The following is a 19,545-nucleotide window of genomic DNA, read 5'->3' on the forward strand; positions in this document are numbered from 1 at the left end:
TTCTTTACACTTACAAGTTTTATTAACTGCTGAAATATAATCAACTACTGACTTTTCAGTAAATAAAGTAATAGAAATCTACTTGGAACATTTTTTTTCTTCTGAAGAAAAAAAAGTGACAGGAGTATTAATTCCTATGCAAATAAAGTGGCAAAATGTAGTTAAAACTCAGTTTCTTCTGTACAAGAAACAAGACCCAACAGTAAAAACATGATTGCAAATCAACAAAAAGTAAAAAGTTGAAGGGTTACGGTTTAAGATTGGCATGTAGACTTATTAGGTTACACACATAAATACATGATTACATTTGCTTCTATGATAATAGGTCCTTGTCTTCAAACACAGTGATGTACTGTAAAAATCACTGCTAAAAACAGCACATGAATAACAGGGATGAACACAAAGAATCTGCTTGTTTGTTTTTAAAATCTGTTAGTATAAAAGCTAAGAATATCACAAAAAATGAAATTAATTGAAGGGATAAGTAAGGTATTGGGGAGTGTATTCATTTTGGCAGGTGAGAGATCTTGGTACTTCTAGTTACCAGTAACTGATTGTAGTCTAAATGTATTTAAGGGAATACAGAGCAAATTTCAAACCATGATTACACTACAAACTTATGGGGATATACTGAAAAATCCATCACATACTGTAGGATTGAGTTCACAACCTCAGCAAAGAACTTGGACCAGAGAACACACATGCACTGACACGCTATCAACAAATGTCTTTGTCCCCATATCCCTACTGCTAATAAATGCACTTAACATTTTATAAAATCCTCAGCGCTTCTAAGTGAACAAGACAAAATACACAGCAGAGACGTTTATCATACAGCAAGAGGTGTAGCAGGGATCCTAGTTGGGACACAAGGAAGATGTACATTAGCCGGTCATATCACCTAAACTTGTCTAGTAACTGCACAGTGTCAGCCAAGCATAGTGTCAATGCACTTAAGGGGTTAATGATCCTAAGAAAAACAGTCACATCTTTCAAAACTCTTCCAATATAATTTGGAAGAAGTTCTGGTGATATTTTATAGAATACTCTACAGTAGTTGTTAACACACTCGTTCTAATAGTCAACAGAGGAGATGACAACACAGACTCCAGGCAAATTACCCTAAAGGCAACATATGCCTTTCTGAAGTCCTTTATGTTTCATCTTCTCATTTAAAAACTAAAAAATATTCCTCTCGTATGCCACTCTTCCCAGATACAAGAATACTCTGTATCTGTATGGTCACTGTAGGAATGGCATTCCCCCGTGATCCTCTCGGTTCTGTCTCTCTTTTGGTCTTTTTGAAAATTTCAGCCTTTTACCATCCCCTCGCTTTAGTCCTTTAGCCCTGCGGCGGCAGGACACTTTGTGCCTGCGAAGAAGTGTAGCATTCCAGAAACGAGCAAAGCAACGTCTGCAGGAAAATGTCCCCCTGGCACGATGAGAGGCGCGATGGATGAAGGCCGCCAAAGGCCTGTAAGACTGCTTCCCACACACGCTGCATCTCAGTCTCTCTTGAGTGGTCAAGGCTTTTCGTGGGTGTTTAACTGCCATGTGGACTAGAAGTCCCGCTTGGTGGGAAAACACAGAATTGGGGCATATAGAACAGCCAAAACGTTTCACAGGGACTTTGAGAGATGACAAGATCTGGACCTTCATTCCACCAGTATTGACAAGCTTGTACCCACCACCACCTGATCCTCCTCGCCTAATTGTTAAGCGAAGAAAGCCTTGATTTTTATTCAACTGCCCTCTTATTAAACAACTTATCTTTCTCTTCTTTTTGGTTCCATCAAATATTGCTACATCTGAGGATTCCCACTTATTTCCCCTCCATTCCTTCCTGTTGGACTTTTTTTTTTTCTTCTTGTGTCTCCTCATTTCATCATGTGAGACCTGGCTGCTGCAGTCATGGTGTTGGTGGGACTGGGTACCCAGCTGATGATGAGAATGGTGGTGCGAGTGATGGTGATGATGCAGATGATGATGTTCAGTGGAAGGCAGTTCCGTAAGAGGCTGGAACGGGGCTGTAGTGTGAAGTGTACGACTACGAGATCCAGCTGGATATATGTGCTCTCCTTTCACCCCTGCTGGGGAATGCGGGTGTTGAGAGGGCATGAGCGTAGAGTTTGGGGGTAGAGGCTGTGTGTAGGACAGGGCATTAGAGGCTGAAGACTGGGCTGCTGCAGCATCATAAAAAAGGGGGGAGTAACCAGGTGGTGGTTGGGGTGGGGGAGCTTGTTGGTGGCTGTGGGTGACAACACTCAGACTCTGCCCTCCATGGCTTTCTGGTGAAGGAGCCATCTGTAACAGGGCATTGGTGGCAGCCTCATTCTCTGATGTTTGTCGATTAACATTACTCCCACTTCTGTTGTCTCCAGAGCCACTGCTACCTTCATCTGGGTTAGACTGTTCAGTGCGGGTCATTCCATGCTGTGACTGCCTATGTCGAGTGAGGCTATTGGAGTAAGCAAAGGCTTTACCACATACCTCACAGCAGAACAGTTTTTCACCCCCACCTTCATGAACTGTTTGGTGATGGGCTGTCAGATGGAAGTGATGGCGGAACGACTTCCAACATATAGCACATGTGTAAAGTCGAGGTGGTGGTGGAGGTGGGGGCTGAGGATGAGGATGAGGTTGGGCTGGAGGTTGGGGGTTGCCGTCTTGAGGCTTGACATCTTGAGAGTAGGAGTAATAGGAGGAGGTGTTAGGTGCTTGGGTCTGGCTCCTGTCCTGGGTCACACTACACTGAGGATTTGGGTTAAAGCTGTTAAGATTCTCTGGAGCTGGTGTTGTAGGCACCTCTTCCATCTCCCCCTTCTGGTGGAGTTTACTATGCCTCTTGAGGCTCTGAGAGTACCCAAACTCTTTTCCACAGATGCTGCATTTGTAATTTTTTGCTCCAGAATGGACGGTTTGATGTTTGCTGAGGTGAAAAGCTTCTCGGAAATACTTTCCACACACAGTGCAGTGGTGAGGCTTCTCTCCAGTATGGATGCGGTCATGCCTACGTAGGGTCTCACGACGTGCAAATCCCTTACCGCAGACACTGCAAAGATGAGTGCGTGGGAGCCCACTTCCCCCTGTTCTTGGGGTGTACTGTCTGCGTTTTGGGGGCTGACCATCAGCTGCTGCTTCTTTCTTTGCTCTAGGTTTGCGTGGACGTTTAGGTTTGGCAGCAGGATTTGATGGATTAGTGCTTATAGCTTCCTGGCTCCCACCACTTCTGAAATTTTTATCCATACCAGATGTTGATGAAGGTGAACCCAGTGGACCTAAACCAAGACCACCTAGAAGCCCTCCTATGATGTCTCCCCTATCATCCCCTCTATTGCCGCTGTTACTAGCTGCCGTTATAGCAGAGATGGCATTATTGACAGAGCTGGTGACATCATCCTCTGAGTCATCCAGTAGTGAAGATAGAGGCAGGTGGGGCTGCTGCTGCGGATGGTGATGTTGGCTGTGGCTCTGTGAGTGAGGATGCAGTGTCGGGGCCAAAGGTGCCTTTCTCAGAGCTGGGCCGGCCATCCCACTTCCACAGGGGGAGGCACCAGAGTAGCATGGAGATGGATTACCTTGAGAACGGTGATCATCATGGTAGCCTGTGTAACGATTCCGAGAGTAGTCAGTGGGGTATTTAGCATCTGTTCTGTCCCTGTCATTTGAATTTCCTCCCCTTCCAGACTGAAACAGACCATCACATCCTAAACTTGATTTTGCTTCTCCTTCTACAACAATTACACCATCTTCTTCCTCCGTTTTCCCATAAATAACCCCTCTACTGTTATGAAAAGTTCCCCCACCTCCAATACCTCCTCCACTACCTCCCCCAACTCTGTCCTCACTATCAGTTCCTGTCTTGCTGCCCCGATGTTTGGGTCCCCTACCTGGCTTGCCACAAGTGCCTGAGGCAGCATGGTTTAGGAGAGAGGTGCTCTCACGGAAGGCACGACCACAGGCGGGACATCGAAATGGCTTTTCCTCATGAATCTTCTCATGGCGTGTCAGTGATTCCCTACGATTAAAAGCCCGAGAGCAGGTGGGGCAGCCATATGGGCGAGCTGAAGAGTGCAATACACCATGTTGCAGGAGGTGGCCTTTTTTCTTAAAACCCTTCCCACAATCAGGGCAATTAAATATTTTGTCTGGGCTCGGGCAAGAATTAGATGAGGCCTGAGGTGTTTCTTGGGTCGAATGGGGAAGACTTGGATCAGACTGTGTTTTGATATGAACAGGGTTTGGGCCAGTAGTGGCAGTATTACTAGTGCCTGCTGTTGTGGGCTCATGCATGCGCAAATGCCTGCGAAGGCTTGATAAGTGAGGAAAGCGTTTGCCACACTCTCCACAACTATATATGGGCTCAGCGTCAGGCTCTGAGGAAGTGTGTTGCAAGGAGCTCTGGTTATCAGGTTTAGAAAGGTGAGCATCATTAGGAACCAGTACTGAGGCAGCAGTGGAAGAAGGAGCAGAAGAGGAGGAAGAAGAAACAACTGATGAGGATGAAGACGAGGAAGCGAGAAGGGATGAAGGGTCTCCTCCAATATTTGACATACCAACCCCACTCCCAATTAACGCTGGAGGCTGACTGTGGCCAAGAACTCCATTACTACTAGTACTAGGATTCCCACTGTGGCTGGTGTGTCCATGTGTATTACTGCTATTACTATTGCTATCAGATTTTCTCTGTGGCAGATAGCCAGCCATAGCTTTCTTCCTCCTACTGCTGCTACTACTACTACTGCCCCCTCCACTGCTTTCCCCTTTACCGTCATCTTTGGGCAGAGATAAATGAAGTGGCAAAGGGAGGGGCAAACCTGCTTCCTGCTGCATCAGAGATGCTATTTGATTTGATGAGAGAACAGGGATACCCTGGAAGTCAAAGCCACTCAGTGATGATGGCTGAGACCCTGGGTGGAGTGGGTGATGAGGATGAGAATGAGAGTGAGGATGGGACAGGGTGTGGGGTGGAAGCTGTTGTTGCTGGGGAGTCTGTGGTGGAGCCTGTTGTGGTTGAGGTGTGGCGTGACCATGTGAGTGAGAAGAATGTAAAGCTGGTGGGGGAGCAAGGCTAGTACTACTTTCCCCACTTGTCTGACTTAAACCTATACCCAAGTGGTTGTGGGTTCCTTGCTGAACAAGAAATTGCTCTAAACTGGCATTAGCAGGCACTCCAGAAAGGAAATACTGATTAGCAGCTAACATGCAACTGAACTGTTGGTGAAGGCTTCGTGCATCAGACTGGGCACCAACTAGCTGGTGCCCTAAAGAACTCACTGCACTGCTACTGGAAGCATTGTTGGATGTAGTTACAGAGGTTGAAGGAGAAGGAGAGGAAGGACCGGGTGATGCTTGAGGGACAGAAAGGCCAGGATGCAGAGGAGGGGGTGGAGGGGCAGATGTTACTAAACCTCCTAACCCCGCAGTACTCCCACTAGTGCTACTTCCCCCAGCAAAGTGCTCAAAGCGCCCTACACCTGGGTGTAACTGCTCCTGTGCTAATGCTGCCTCAGACGGGTGAAAAGAGCGCAGGAACTGCGGGTAGCCTGAAGAATGACTTGAGCTGCTGCTGCTCATCTTGCTGGACTTTGAACGTGAACTCTGGGATGAGGAAGGTTGCTGTTGTAAAGGTGGGGGAGGAGGGGCACTCATCTTGGCAAAAATGGAGGCAGAATCAGAAAAGGCGTTACCTCTAGACCCTTGCAGGGGACCCAAGCCAAGTCCAGTCAGAAGGGCTCCAGGAGACTCAGCCTGCTGTTGCTGCTGCTGTTGGAGTTGATGCTGGTGAAGCTGCACTTGCTGCTGATGCTGTAGTTGTCGATCTAAACCAAGGCCTTTGAACTGGTGGGCCTGGTGCCCACTTAACATCTCTATAATGTCCAAATTATATTTTCCAAATTGGAACATTTCCCACTCACATGAGAATGCAGGGGTGAAACCTCCAGCACTCGGCGTGACAACAATGATCCCACCACTGGAGTAGTGAAAGACAAACTGCACCGTAAGGGTGACGTTATTTTACAATTTCTTCCACAGATAGATGAATTTCATCTTGAAATCTGGAGAGATGAGTTTATGATGAAAGAGAAAGTTTCTTTGAGATATAGAGATGAATTCCACACTAATTTCAGAATAGCACAGAACAGTTTCTATTGAATTGCAGTTCAAATGACATCTTCTTGTTTCCTTTCAGAGTTATTGCGTTGGCATAATTTTCCTTCATCTAGGCAAGTTTCCTCATCCTTGTTCAGCCACACCGATCCTACAACTGAAAAAACAAAATTCAAAAAGGGAACAAGTTCACAGAGGTGAAAAGAAAAAAAAATTTACATAATGTAGTTTGCTGTCCCTTGATAAGCCGCATCTGATCCAAAAGAACAAATCTCATCTATTGATGCAAATTTTAAATTTTAAGTCTGTGTAGAAGCTAAGTAACAAACATTTTAGAATACACGTATTCTTATTCTCATGTATGGATAATTAATATGAATGGCTAAAATGGAGTCAAGCCGTAATTTATAATTTAGGACAACACATTGTGTTTTAGCTGTCCTTTGCCTTACAAATGTACATGACATTTTAATACCAAAGTGACAAATAATAATATATAATAATAATAATAATAATAATAATAATAATAATAATAATATGCAGTAAATTTTTAGTCATTTTTCTGGAATTTATTTATCCTGCAATTTTCAAGATATTTCTGATTTTTAATCAGATTTCATGGGTAGCCACAAGCGATGCAATGTCTGTTACAGTGGGTGATGTAATCAATGGAAAATTACATGACTTCAGGAGACAGCTTGCAAATGCTTGATAGTCAAGTCTGGTGAATAAATATGAACAATTCATACTAAAGCTTTAAATACATTAATAAATATTCCATCACCTCACCAGGGGGGAAAACATGTTATGTAATGAAGCATCTTTTTATAACTTACCAAGAGGTGGTTATGCTGGAATGCAGAATGTTGAATGACAGTTTAGGTCCACATCTAAAATCATCTGTGCTTTTGCCATTTAAAAATCAGCTGCATGGTTATGCATATATTTATGATTAAATGCAGATGTAAATTATGTCTTTTTCACATCATGACACTAACACCATTTTACCATTGTGCTGAAAAAATTCTGCATGTTATACAGTGCAACTATTATAATTATGATGTTGATAGCATCCCCCATACAATGCTATATACACGTTAAACCAACACAACAGAATACATTATATTTGACAGCTTAAAATGGAGATCAGTAAAGGTGCAGTCGTACCGCAATCTGACTGCAGTCGTAATATTCGTACGGCAACTCAAAGCATTAAAAGAGCATTCAAGAGGCTGTTCAAATTGTTTGAGCACGCTGAATCCCTGTTGGAATGTCTTGACCGTCCCTGCATGCATCTCCCGTCACACTAGAGCACAAATGAGCCCAAATGCCGCATGAATGGGCATTCAAACTAGATTCGGGCAAATCGGAGTTGCATTTGAAATCCTCGTACAGCATGCTTGTGTGCAATCCACACAGTCAGGCACATTCGCGCGGCCAGCACATGCACACCACTGTCGAAAGGCGTCCGGCGATCTCATGGCAGCGTATACTCATAACAGCTGATCAAACCACTGCATGTGCATCAGGCTGGATCTTCTGATCACCCGCTGTGGGTGTGTGCACACATATCACCTGATCGTTTTACCGCTCGTGCATGAAACCATCTGGTCAGCAGGGCGTCTGGCTGTCCGCTAAACAGCTTATGTCCAGAGAGAGAGAAAGAGAGTGCGAGTGCAACGGGGCGTGGGTAGCATATCCAACCCACGAACCGACATGTAATCAAGTTCATGGGTTGGATGTCATTCGACATCCAGCAGTGGGACACAGCAGGTCTTGAGAAGAGTGGACCACAGCGCTCACTCTGCCATGCCCCTCCCAAAAACAGTCAATTTCCAGAGAGAGAAAGAGAGAGGGGCATACAACCCATGAACTGACATGTAATCAGTTTATGTATTGGATGTCATTCGACATCTAGCAGTGGTACATGGCAGGTCTTCTGAAGAGCGGAACACAGCGCTCACTCTGCCACGCCCATCTCCTTGCTTGCCTTCCACTCAGACCTCGGGTGGCATATATGGCATTGAAGGTGCAATTCTGCATATTCCTGCTGCATTCTGTTGGCATTGTGGGGTTGTGCGCTGTATTGTTTGTATTCTTTGTCTTTTTTTATTTTATTTTGTGTTTATTTTACGTGTTTTGTGCTGTGCTGTGTCTGCATTCAACCTGCATTCTAGGTAGTCGACCTGGATTTGGGAGCTGCTACAGTCTGAATGTACGCAAATTATTTGAGGTGGCTTCAAAACACGTTCTGTGTATTCATACGGAATTTGTACATGGCTGTATGAATGTGGCTCAAACTTTGGGTGTTTTTTCCCCCCATTTCTGCTGATTTGCACATCATTCATTCTCATTCGTGCTAAGTGTGACGGGGCCCTAAACATTTCAAATGTCGGTAAACCAGTAAACAAATGTTTTGGGGTTTTTTTAATTATTATTTTAATGTTTTATCAAGTCCAATTCTCCCAATTTCGTTGTACACCCCCACCCCCCATACAATGACAATAAAGACTCATTTATACTAATTCCTCCCCCATTACAGAATTCTACTGCTGTACTCCATAAATCCTCCCTGTTCCCATTGCTACCTGACATAGCCATTCATAATATGCTGCGTTCACAACTGGTTGTGTGCAGTAGATGAAAAACCAGATGTTCCATTCTTCTTAATGAGGGCAATGGAAATCTCTGCATATCACACAGACAGGATGTGTCATTGAAAGTTTAAATTTATACATGTTACTAATGTTCAAGCAAGCACAACAATGTTTAATCATGCTGACAGTTTAAAGTAGCCTGTAAAATAACCACAACCCCACCATTTTTAAGTTATGCACAATGCCAAAACATCACTATCATTTGATTAAACAAATTTATGCCATTAATATGTCTGTTGTTGTGTGCTGCTGCAGCAGCTGATAGTGATTCTGCTGCAGTAATCAATGGGGTTGTTTTCCTACTGCCAATATGTGGATGCATCATACTGATACCAGTCTAAAGAGTCGACTGTGTTTTCATATTTTTTGAAAAGGGAATCTAATGTCAGCAGCAGGCACTCACCAGAGTTGGCATAACACCACTGGGGGCAATTTCACATTGCTGCATACTTTAACATGGTGACTGGGCCAATCATCGTCTTGATCAAACACCAGCCATCATGAACAAAAGGATAGAAAATATCCCCACAGTTCCCAAAAATTAATTTTCAGGCTCAACAGCCATTAGCATTTTGGTTTGACATCTTTCCCCCTTCTACCCACGTCTGGTTGAATAAATTAACTTTGTTCCATCAATCAAGAACCAGAAGACACAAAATTTAAATTTAAACAATTACTAGCTAGTTAATTGACAGAAAAAACTACTTTGATTAAGTAATTACATTTAAGTCATGCAACAAGAAAAATAAAATATTCTGTGTGTAGAGCAATAGACAAGGAGCTGGGCTACCAGTAGGGTCATTCCATGTGAAATCATCAGGTGCCTCCCAGGTCACCGACTCGGATTCTCGTGATTTTTTTTTTTCTTTTTTTGCAAGTTCGTACATATGTCTGATGAACATATGCAAAATATTTCTGCTTAATTCCAAGCAGGTTTTTTTAATAGATAAAAAATTTTTAATAAGGGTACCCACAATCCTATTTTTCACTCGTGAACTCATTTTGAGCTTTTGTTCATTTTTAAAGGCATTATCTCCATTAAAAATCCAGATATAAAGCTCAAATTTGGAGTACACCCTATTTGGGCAACCCAGATACAGTAGTAAATTTCAAAAATGGGATACAGAGCTAATTTTTTATTCTGTAGCATCACAAAAATGGCAGTTTGTCCACTCATGAAAAATTACAAAATTCTGAAATATCAAAATTCTCTCTCAATTTACTCTCGGAGTACAGCTCTTCAAAACTCTAACAAAATTGCACTGATGACTGAAATGCTAATTTTATAATGCCATGAAAGAAAAAATAAGCTAATTTGTCTTCCAAAGGTGATCCATTATGCCAATACTGTAAATACCAAATTTGAGCTTAATGCTTCCATTCAGAGCTGATATATTGCTTTCTGAATATGGAAATACAGGTTCAAAATTGGTTTGCCCCATGTTACGGTACCCTACTCTGCAAATTTTTTTCACTATGAAGGCATTTCAGCTAGATAAAAAAAAAAATTTGGCATAAAGTTGGTATATCAATATGCTCTCCACAAAAAAATGATGAAGTGGCTGAGTCAGCACTTGCTCATATGGTCAAATCATAAAGAGACTGGACGCCTATTTTTGACATTCTATGATCATGTTCGATTTTCAAGAGTCAATCATTCAAAAACCTTTCAGGTTATGACCACAATGTTTTACACACATATAACTAGTACCCCAGATATGTGTATTCAACAACCCCAATTCCAATGAAGTTGGGATGTTGTGTAAAATGTAAATAAAAACAATACAATGGTTTGCAAATCCTTTTCATCCTATATTCAATTGAATATACCACAAAGACAAGATATATAATGTTCAAACTGATAGACTTCATTGTTTTTGTGAAAATATTTGCTAATTTTGAAATGGATGCCTGCAACACGTTTCAAAAAAGTTGGGATGGGGCAACAAAAGCCTGGGAAAGTTGATGAATGCTCAAAGAACACCTAATTGGAAACAGGTGAGTGTCATGATTGGGTGTAAAAGGAGCATCCCCAAAAGGCTCAGCCATTCACAAGCAAAGATGGGGCGAGGATCACCACTTTGTAAACAACTGCGTGGGAAAAAAAAAAATAGTCCAACAGTTTAAGAACAATGTTTCTCAACGTTCAATTGCAAGAAATTTAGGGATTCCATCATCTACAGTCCATAATATAATCAGAAGATTCAGAGAATCTGGAGAACTTTCTACACGTAAGTGCAAGGCCGAAAAACCAACACTGAATGCCCATGACCTTCGATCCCTTAGGCGGCACTGCATTCATCACCGTGTAAAGGATCTTACCACGTGGGCTCAGGAACACTTCATAAAACCACTGTCAGTTAACACAGTTCGTCACTACATCTAAAAGTGCAAGTTAAAACTCTACCATGCAAAGCGAAAGCCATACATCAACAACATCCAGAAATGCTGCCGCCTTCTCTGGGCCCGAGCTTATTTGAAATGGACAGACGCAAAGTGGAAAAGTGTGCTGTGGTCTGATGAGTCCACATTTTAAATTGTTTTTGGAAATCATGGACATTGTGTCCTCTGGACAAAAGAAGAAAAAGACCATCCAGATTGTTACCAGCGCAAAGTTCAAAAGCCAGCGTCTGTGATGGTATGGGGGTGTGTTAGTACCCATGACATGGGCAACTTACACATCTGTGATGGCACTATCAATGCTGAAAGGTACATCCACGTTTTGGAGCAAGACATGCTGCCATCCAAGCAATGTCTGTTTCAGGGACATCCCTGATTATTTCAGCAAGACAATGCCAAGCCACATTCTGCACGTGTTACAACAGTGTGGCTTCGTAGTAAAAGAGTGCAGGTACTAGACTGGCCTGCCTGTGGTCCAGACCTGTCTCCCACTGAAAATATGTGGCGCATTATGAAGCATAAAATATGACAACGGAGACCCCGGACTGTTGAACAACTAAAGTCATACATCAAGCAAGAATGGGAAAGATTTCCACCTATAAGCTTCAATAATTAGTGTCTTCAGTTCCCAAACGCTTATTGAGTGTTGTTAGAAGGAAAGGTAATGTAACACAGTGGTAAACATACAACTGTCCCAGCTTTTTTGAAACGTGTTGCAGGCATCCATTTCAAAATGAGCAAATATTTGCACAAAAACAATAAAGTTTATCAGTTTGAACATTAAATATCTTGTCTTTGTGGTGTATTCAATTGAATATAGACTGAAGAGGATTTGCAAATCATTGTATTCTGTTTTTATTTACATTTTACACAGCGTCCCAACTTTGGAATTGGGGTTATACAATATGAAGATTATCCACTGAATCCCTTCTTTAGTGCAGTTCTTTGAAATTTTGTAATTTTTTTTTGAGAGAGTGGACAAACTGCCATTTTGTGATGCTACAGAACGAAAAATGAGCGCTGTATCCCACTTATGAAATTTACTACTGTATCTGGGGTGCCCAAATAGGGTGTATTCCAAATTTGAGCTTTATATCTGCATTTTTAGCTGAGATAATGCCTTTTAAAAAATTTACATATAGCTCAAAATGCATTCATGAATGTTAAATAGGATTGTGGGTTCCCTGACTAAAAAAAATAACAAAAACTACTTGGAATTAAGCAGAAATATTTTGCATGTGTTCATCATATGTGGGTACTTGCTAAAAAAAAAAAAAAATCATGAGAATCCAAGTCAGTGATGGGAAGATTTTGGAAAATCTGATGATTTCACACGGAATGACCCAGTATATAGATCTGATCTGATTCCCAGTCAGGCTACCAGCCTCTGTATCCTTGGAGAAGATACTTAATCTGCATTATCTCAGTCTACCCAGCTGTAAATGAGTACAGACCTTGGTTGGGGAAGTAACCTACACTGGACAGGTGTCCTGTCCAGGGGGAGTTAGAGACTCATCCACTTCATGCTATAGAATCCAGGGATAAGTATCAGCACCAATCGGAGTCAGGGCCTAGTTCTTCTTAACAGACATACATACACAGAGCATGAAAAATATGGATTTTTGGGGGGGTGGGGGGGTGGGGGGGTGGCAGACATGACACAGATATTACGGAGTTAAAAAAAAAGAAAAAGAAAAAAAAAAAAGCATGATACCGACATATAAAAAGTGTTATTTCTTGCTAGGATGCTGACCAACACCTCCCACCCCCTGTATGCATCTTGTACTATTTTGTTTGAGCAACAAACCAACGGACATCACGCTGCCTTCACTCAAATCTGCAGTCGCCCTGTCACATCACTCAGCATTTGCACAGACTTGTTGTCTATTTTGACCCTGACTAGCTGGTGTCATAGTGATCACTTGTCTCTATAAAATGTACACTCTCACTAAAAATGAATGGCAGCTGCCCACTGTGCCACAGTCTCTTGTAGCTAATGTGACCAAGTAGTGATAGGGGTCCCACCCATACTTGATAGCATTGCAAACGATGCTGTCGCAGCATCCTATGCTGAATGAACTACGAAATGATACCATTTCCAAAAGCCAAAGCATTTTTCTACTTTCTTTATTCAGTAAAATAAATGTTTTCATATTTAAAAAAAATAATGCCAATAATAATATTTTTCTGAAAGGCTCCTACCACAGGTCAACCGATATATCAGTCAGGCTCTTGCACACAGTATAAATATACTATGTTTATGTCAGTACATTGATCAGGATCTGCGTTGAGACTGAATATACTTTCTTTACTTTCTTACATTCCAAAAATCAAAGGACCCTGGGGGTGGGTGGTACACCGCTGATGGTATCGTGCAATCCATATTGTGGTGCACCATCACACGTGTCAGTCATCACCAGTGTAATGGTGCACCACAATATGGATTGTGCAATACCATCACCACTGTGATAATAGTTTTGTTTTTACTATGCCAAGGAAAAATATTACAAATTAAATAATGGAAAATAATGCCAAATATCCAATAGTTTTGAGATCAACAAACATTATGGCACAGTTCTGACCAGCAAAGCAGCACTGGGGCTGTGATCAGAGTCACAGACGGAGGTGGTCTGTGGTGCCATTCATTGTCCATCATCTCCAGTTTTAAGATTGGTCAAAACACCTGTTAAAATACTTTTCTCATGGATAAAACTCATTATAAAGTAACAATAACACATGATAGTCATGGAAATGGTTAAATTAAACCATCAGACAAATTACGACGTCAACTCCTTAAGTTTTAATCCTTAACAATAGGCCACTGATCTTTTAAACATATAAAACTATAAAAATTGTTGATTAAGGATTTCACACAGATTTGAACTTGGATGGAGCAGATCTGAAATGAAATTACCAGTCCAGGTTAAACGTTTGCACATAAAAGATTATCAAAGGCATCATATAGTGCAAAACTAGTAATACCATGACATAATACCATCACAGTCCAAAGTGAAAAATACTGTGTTAATTTTAGGTTCTATCACCCACTTCTAACAGACCCCATTCATCAATACTGCATACAAAGGCTTCTGAATTAACTCATAAGAAGCAAGTTGAGAATGTTCACAAGTCCAAAAAAAAAAAACTGAATTATTCATAAGCTTATTAATGCACACCTGTAAGTATTGCAGTTTTGGTAAGTCAGGCAGATTGTAAACCACCAGGCCAGTACACATGAAGACTCATCTACATAAAGAACCACCCTAAATATCCATTTATGGAAACAAATATTTCTTTTAAGACTAAAAGAGATGTCACTTACTTCTGCCCACCAACAAGGAGAAGTCTAAGGGAGAGTGGGGGGTACTTGTCAGACAGAAATAGAAGTTTTGATCTACAAGGTGGAAGTGATACTTTCTGTAATTCTCAGTAATTGCTTAAAAATAGTAATTGCCTCATCCAAGTGCAACACACGTTAATGACATTAAAATGCAAACTGTAAAATATTCAAAACAACTGAACTTATGATCCGCCCATATGGAAGTAAATCTGTGCCATCACAGTTTGAATTTTTAAGGTTGAATGTTTTTAGCATCAAAATCAGAGTTTGAAGTTGAATTTCTAAGGATGAATTTGTTTAGCATCAAAATATTCAGCCTCAAAAACGTCAACCTAAAAAAAAAAAAAAAAAGAAAAGAAAAATTCAACCTCAAAAAATAGAAAAGCAGGGAGAAGCAATCAATCTCTGTCTCAATCATCCAACGTTTATGGAAGTAAATCTGTGAGGTTGGATGATTGAGACAGAGATAGATTGCTTCTCCCTGCTTTTCTATTTTTTGAGGTTGAATTTTTTTTAGGACTATTTCTGTTCACATGACTATTATATTATACAAAAATAGCTACAGTACATCTCAAAACAGGATGGACTTCAAGACAAAAAAGTAGTTTGGCAGCATGATGGCTTAGTGGGTAGCACTGCTGCCTCACAGCAAGAAAGTTGTTGGATCGCATTCCACCACGGGCCTTTCTGTGTGGAGTTTGCTTGTTCTCCCCATGCTCACATGGGTTCTGGGTGCTCTGGCCTACTCCCACCTCCAAAGACATGCATTTTAGGTGAATTGGCAATTCTGAATTGACCATAGGTGTGCAAGTGGGTGTAAATGTGTTTTTCTGTCTATATGTGGCCCTGCGACAGACTGGCATCCTGTCCAGGGTGTACCCTGCCTTACACTCCATGACTACTGGTATAGCCTCCAGCACCCCATGACCCTTAATTGGAATAAGCAGGTATAGAAAATGGATGGATAAAATGTAGGTTTGAGTCTCCCATGTGTCTTCAAGCAACCTGTATCTTAAATTTCTTATCTTCTTTAGAAGGAAAAAAAGGGAGGGGGGATCCTTCTCTGTGCCACTCCATCAGCTGTGTAACTTGATGGATCAAACAAAGGTTTCACTAGTCAGAGCTTCTGCAATCATAGCCACAGAAGCCTACACTCACCAGCCACTTTATTAGGTACACATGCTCAATTGATTGTTAACACAGCTAGCTCATCAGCCAATCATTTGGCAGCAACTCCATGCATTCAGGCATCTAGACGTGGTGAAGATGATTTGCTGAAGTTCAAACCGAGCATCAGAATGGGGAAGAAAGGGGATTTAAGTGACTTTTAATGTGGCATGGTTGTTGGTGCCAGACGGGCTGGACTGAGTGAAACCAGTTGACCAGAAAGTGCTGGTCAACAAGGATTTTCACACACAACTATCTCTAGGGTGTACAGAGAATTGACCGACAAAGAGAAGATATCCAGCGAGCGGCAGTGTGGACAAAAATGCCTTGTTGATGTCAGAGGAGAATGGGCAGACTGGTTGCGTGATGCTATCATGGCAATATGAATAACATCTCTGAGAAATGGTTACAATACCTTGTTGAAGCTATACCACAAAGAATTAAGGCAGTTCTGAAGGCAAAAGGTGGTTCAACTCAGTATTAGTGAGGTGTACCTAATAAAGTGGCTGGTGAGTGAATGCCATCAGAGTTGTCATGAGTGTCTTGGTTTCCCTCACTCACCTACTTTTGTGCAGTCACTCCATTTTTGAGACTAATCCACATTGGGATATGGCACAACTTTCACACAGAATGCCCTTCCTCATGTAACTCCAGTTCTACGTTGAGAAACATGTTCACATGGGACCAGCCGTGTTCAGAGCAACATGCCTGCGACTTACCATACAGCACAAATCAAACTGATTTTCAGAAAGTTGGAAGTGTTCATGTGTCTGTTCCCTGACTTGTCTAAAAGAAACTGGCTGTAAAAGTGATAATTTATCCTTACATTAAGTTTGTCCAATTATTTATGATCTCTGAAAATGGACAGACCGTTTATGAAAATGGTGTAAATCCTTCATGGATCACTTGATATTGTTGCTGAATCCTTTGAATTAAAGCTGAAATTCTACTATATGAACACATCTTGACAGTGCAGTTGCAAATTAACAAAAAAGAAAAAAACAATGTCACTGTTCAAATACGCATGGCCCTGAATGTGATAAAGAAATGCAAAGTATTCAAAAACACTACAAAAGTATGATGCACGCTACTAGAATGAAATTTCAAGTCAAACTTCCCATTATTCTACTGCTTAAAATACTTAAAAACGTGATGATAAAGATTAACCTCACCTCTTATAATCTTACCGTTGCCTTTACTCGATGAGATGGACCTACTGTGGAGTGACTTTTCCCTGCAGATGTGAGAGAAAATCTTTTGCACATTTGCTCACTTCTCATTTTATTGTGTATCAGCGATCCTGCGGAGAAGAGACGCTGGCGTTAAAGACACCATCACAGTCACAGCGCTACGTAAATATCAGTAATAACGCCGTCCTGTAATAGTATTGGCTAACATTTTGAGGAGGGAGGGAAAAAAATGAAAACATTGGACGCGCTCGCACGCTGAACTTCACTGTTCTCGTTCAGCATCCTTTTTTTTTTAAAAAACTAGCTCGGTGTCGCGCAGATAAGCACCCTTGCTAACGTGAGTTAGCCATTCTACTCCTCCCTCGCCCCCCCACCGAGCCACAACACTAAAAACACTGCACAAAAATCATTGCACAGTTTAAAGCATTGCGTAACTGATATTTACCTCCGCCTGCAGCAGTAGAGAACAGTTTAGGGACGACTGAGGCCTGTCACGCCTTCTTTAAGTAGCGAGTTAGCTGCTACAGTCCGCTTCCATTCCTGCGTGCTGTTTTCCAGTCGTTAGTCAGAGCCATTTTCACTGTAACACCGCGCCACCGCTCCCCTAAAAATCAGCACAGCCGTCTTCTCCACAATATATTAGTGCAGGGTTTGTTTGCAGGCAGCTAGTGATAAAGATCTGGTCGGCTGTAGAATGTTTGGATGGTCCGTTATTTTTTCTTTTTTCTTTTTTTCTTTTTTTAGGGGGGGGGGGGTAAAAGTGAGTGACGCGTGCTCCGTTAACATTGGTCCTTTCCGGCCTTTGTAATATTTCCGGGTAGCAGCTGTGGGGCTCGTTGTATCTTTTTGTTAAAACTGTTACACAAAAACTCCACGTCCCGATTATTACTTCATAGTCCACTGTTACGTTTATGTTTCTGATAATATCTAAAGTTTTTCAGTCTGTTTTGGAGCTTCAGGATTTTTCTTGAGCTATATGACTGATTTTCCATATATGCATGGTTTTTCAGTTCAGTAGCAATAATATATGTCTGTATATAAAAAGGTTCTGTGTCACTTTTAGTGAGAAAATATGAATATTTACAACTTCAAATCAGAGAAAGTTAAGACAATATGGAAAATGCAAATAAAAATACCCGTATTGACATTTACTGTGGTTTCTTTTTCTTTGCAGACCGAATGAATTCAAGATATTTCATGTTTAGTGTGGTCATCTTCATTTCATTTGGTAATAAACATTCATTGCTGTATTTCAGGCCTGCAACACATTACAAAAAAAAAAAATAAAAATGGGACGTTACAGCATGCCCAGCTAGCACGGTAATAACTACAACATTGCTAGGAGGTCGCAATCTGGTTGCTCTAGAAGTATGTTACTTCTGGTGCACTTTGTAATGTTGTCATGATACTGAGGGAATTTACAGCTAGTAATGAGGTTAAAAAATGTAATAATGATCATGATTTCGTACAAAGCAGCGTCCACAAAAGGCCGAGTCTTTGAGTAGTTTGTCAAATGGTGAGAAAATTATTGAAATGTTTTAAAAAATGTTCCTCAAATAAAGCTCAGAATGGATTTGCATATTTCCCCCTCTACAGTGCATAAAGGTCCTGTCACACCTTGACGATTTAGCCAGCGTATGTCAACCGTATTAAACACGCTGGCATAAGTCCAGTAAGTTAAGGGTAAGTTTTTTAGACGTTAAGAGCAAGTTGAAGCACGTTGAAACACGCCAAAGCTTGCTGATGTACATCCTGATAAGTGGGGCTCCTCAAAAAAATTTTTGCATGCTGAAAATTTTCAACGCATGCCAGCGTGTGCCTCACACATCCTGCACATGCTGGACATAAGTTAACATTGTCACAAAACAACAACAACAATCACAAAACAGATAAGTTTTGTGATTGTTGGCACAAGATTCTTGTAATTAACTCATAAGTCTAAATCTACCATTTTTCTGTGTAGGCTCTCAGTTGTCCAGGTGGTTTCCATAGTAGAGAAGCTTGAATCTTCGACTGGACTGGGTTGCTTGACGCGAGGACGTTTCGCTTCAAATCGCAGAAGCTTCCTCAGCTAAAATTCTTGCTCTGGTGGTCTGACTTCTGTCTTGACTCTTGTAGAGAAGAATAATCAAGAAGTCACAAAAGCTGGAGTTTTAAACCTAACCAGACCCCTCCTACCGAGAGGCAGACTGCTATAGGCTGGTGACTAAACAATAGCTCTAATTAGCACCTATTGTGCTCTAGTTAACACCCTCCTAATGACAGGGCAGCTGTCCCTCTCCTGATGGCTCCCTTGACAACTCTGCTGATGACGTGAATGACTCATTACCATGAACAAAAGACTGAAACTGCTTTGACCTGAGTACCCCATTGTAAACAGGGGATAAAGCATGTCTCAGACCCCCTCCCCGGTTAAGGCTGGGTTTCAAACGTTTCACAAAGAATGCCTCCTTGACCCCTCTCTCAAACCATTTCTTCTCTCTGGCTAATATTTTAACTTCCTTGTCCTCAAACGTGTGGTTAGTGTCCTTAAGGTGGATATGAACTGCAGACTGAGGTCCACTGGCACCCTCTCTGCGGTGCTGGTATAGCCTTTTGTGTAAAGGTTGCTTAGTCTCACCTATGTAGTGTTCGTTACAGTTTTCCTGACATCTGATAGAATACACTACATTGCTCTGTT

General features: G+C 41.5%; 1 protein-coding gene and 1 long non-coding RNA gene across 3 annotated transcripts in view; one reads left to right on the forward strand and one right to left on the reverse strand.

Annotated features, from left to right (window-relative positions):
- On the reverse strand, positions 1-17,659 carry si:dkeyp-69b9.6 (zinc finger protein 865). 2 transcript variants are annotated; one of them, XM_034174630.1, is made up of 4 exons: positions 17,311-17,659; positions 16,863-16,975; positions 5,691-6,268; positions 1-3,605 (listed from the first exon to the last, which is right to left on the reverse strand). In XM_034174630.1, exons 3-4 carry the CDS (start codon positions 5,905-5,907, stop codon positions 1,243-1,245), a joined length of 2,580 nt encoding a protein of 859 aa, XP_034030521.1. In that variant the 5' UTR covers positions 5,908-6,268; positions 16,863-16,975; positions 17,311-17,659; the 3' UTR covers positions 1-1,242. The 2 variants fall into 2 exon arrangements, with proteins under 2 accessions (XP_034030521.1, XP_034030520.1); XM_034174629.1 differs by having other exon boundaries at positions 16,848-16,975.
- LOC117514260 overlaps positions 9,046-19,545 on the forward strand; it is a 26,355-nt gene continuing 15,855 nt past the window's right edge. Inside the window, exon 1 of the long non-coding RNA XR_004561845.1 lies at positions 9,046-9,482. This is a non-coding gene — a long non-coding RNA (uncharacterized LOC117514260). The remainder of the gene's footprint in view (positions 9,483-19,545) is intronic.

The sequence above is a fragment of the Thalassophryne amazonica genome, chromosome 7 (assembly GCF_902500255.1).
Source record: "Thalassophryne amazonica chromosome 7, fThaAma1.1, whole genome shotgun sequence".
Lineage (NCBI taxonomy): Eukaryota > Metazoa > Chordata > Actinopteri > Batrachoidiformes > Batrachoididae > Thalassophryne > Thalassophryne amazonica.

Coding starts and splice junctions, on each gene's coding strand:
- si:dkeyp-69b9.6 (XM_034174630.1), bottom strand. CDS start 5,907: ATGTTCCAATTTGGAAAATATAATTTGGACATTATAGAGATGTTAAGT. Junction 3,606..5,690: donor TCCCCTGCAAGGGTCTAGAG/GTAACGCCTTTT, acceptor ATCGTTACACAG/GCTACCATGATGATCACCGT.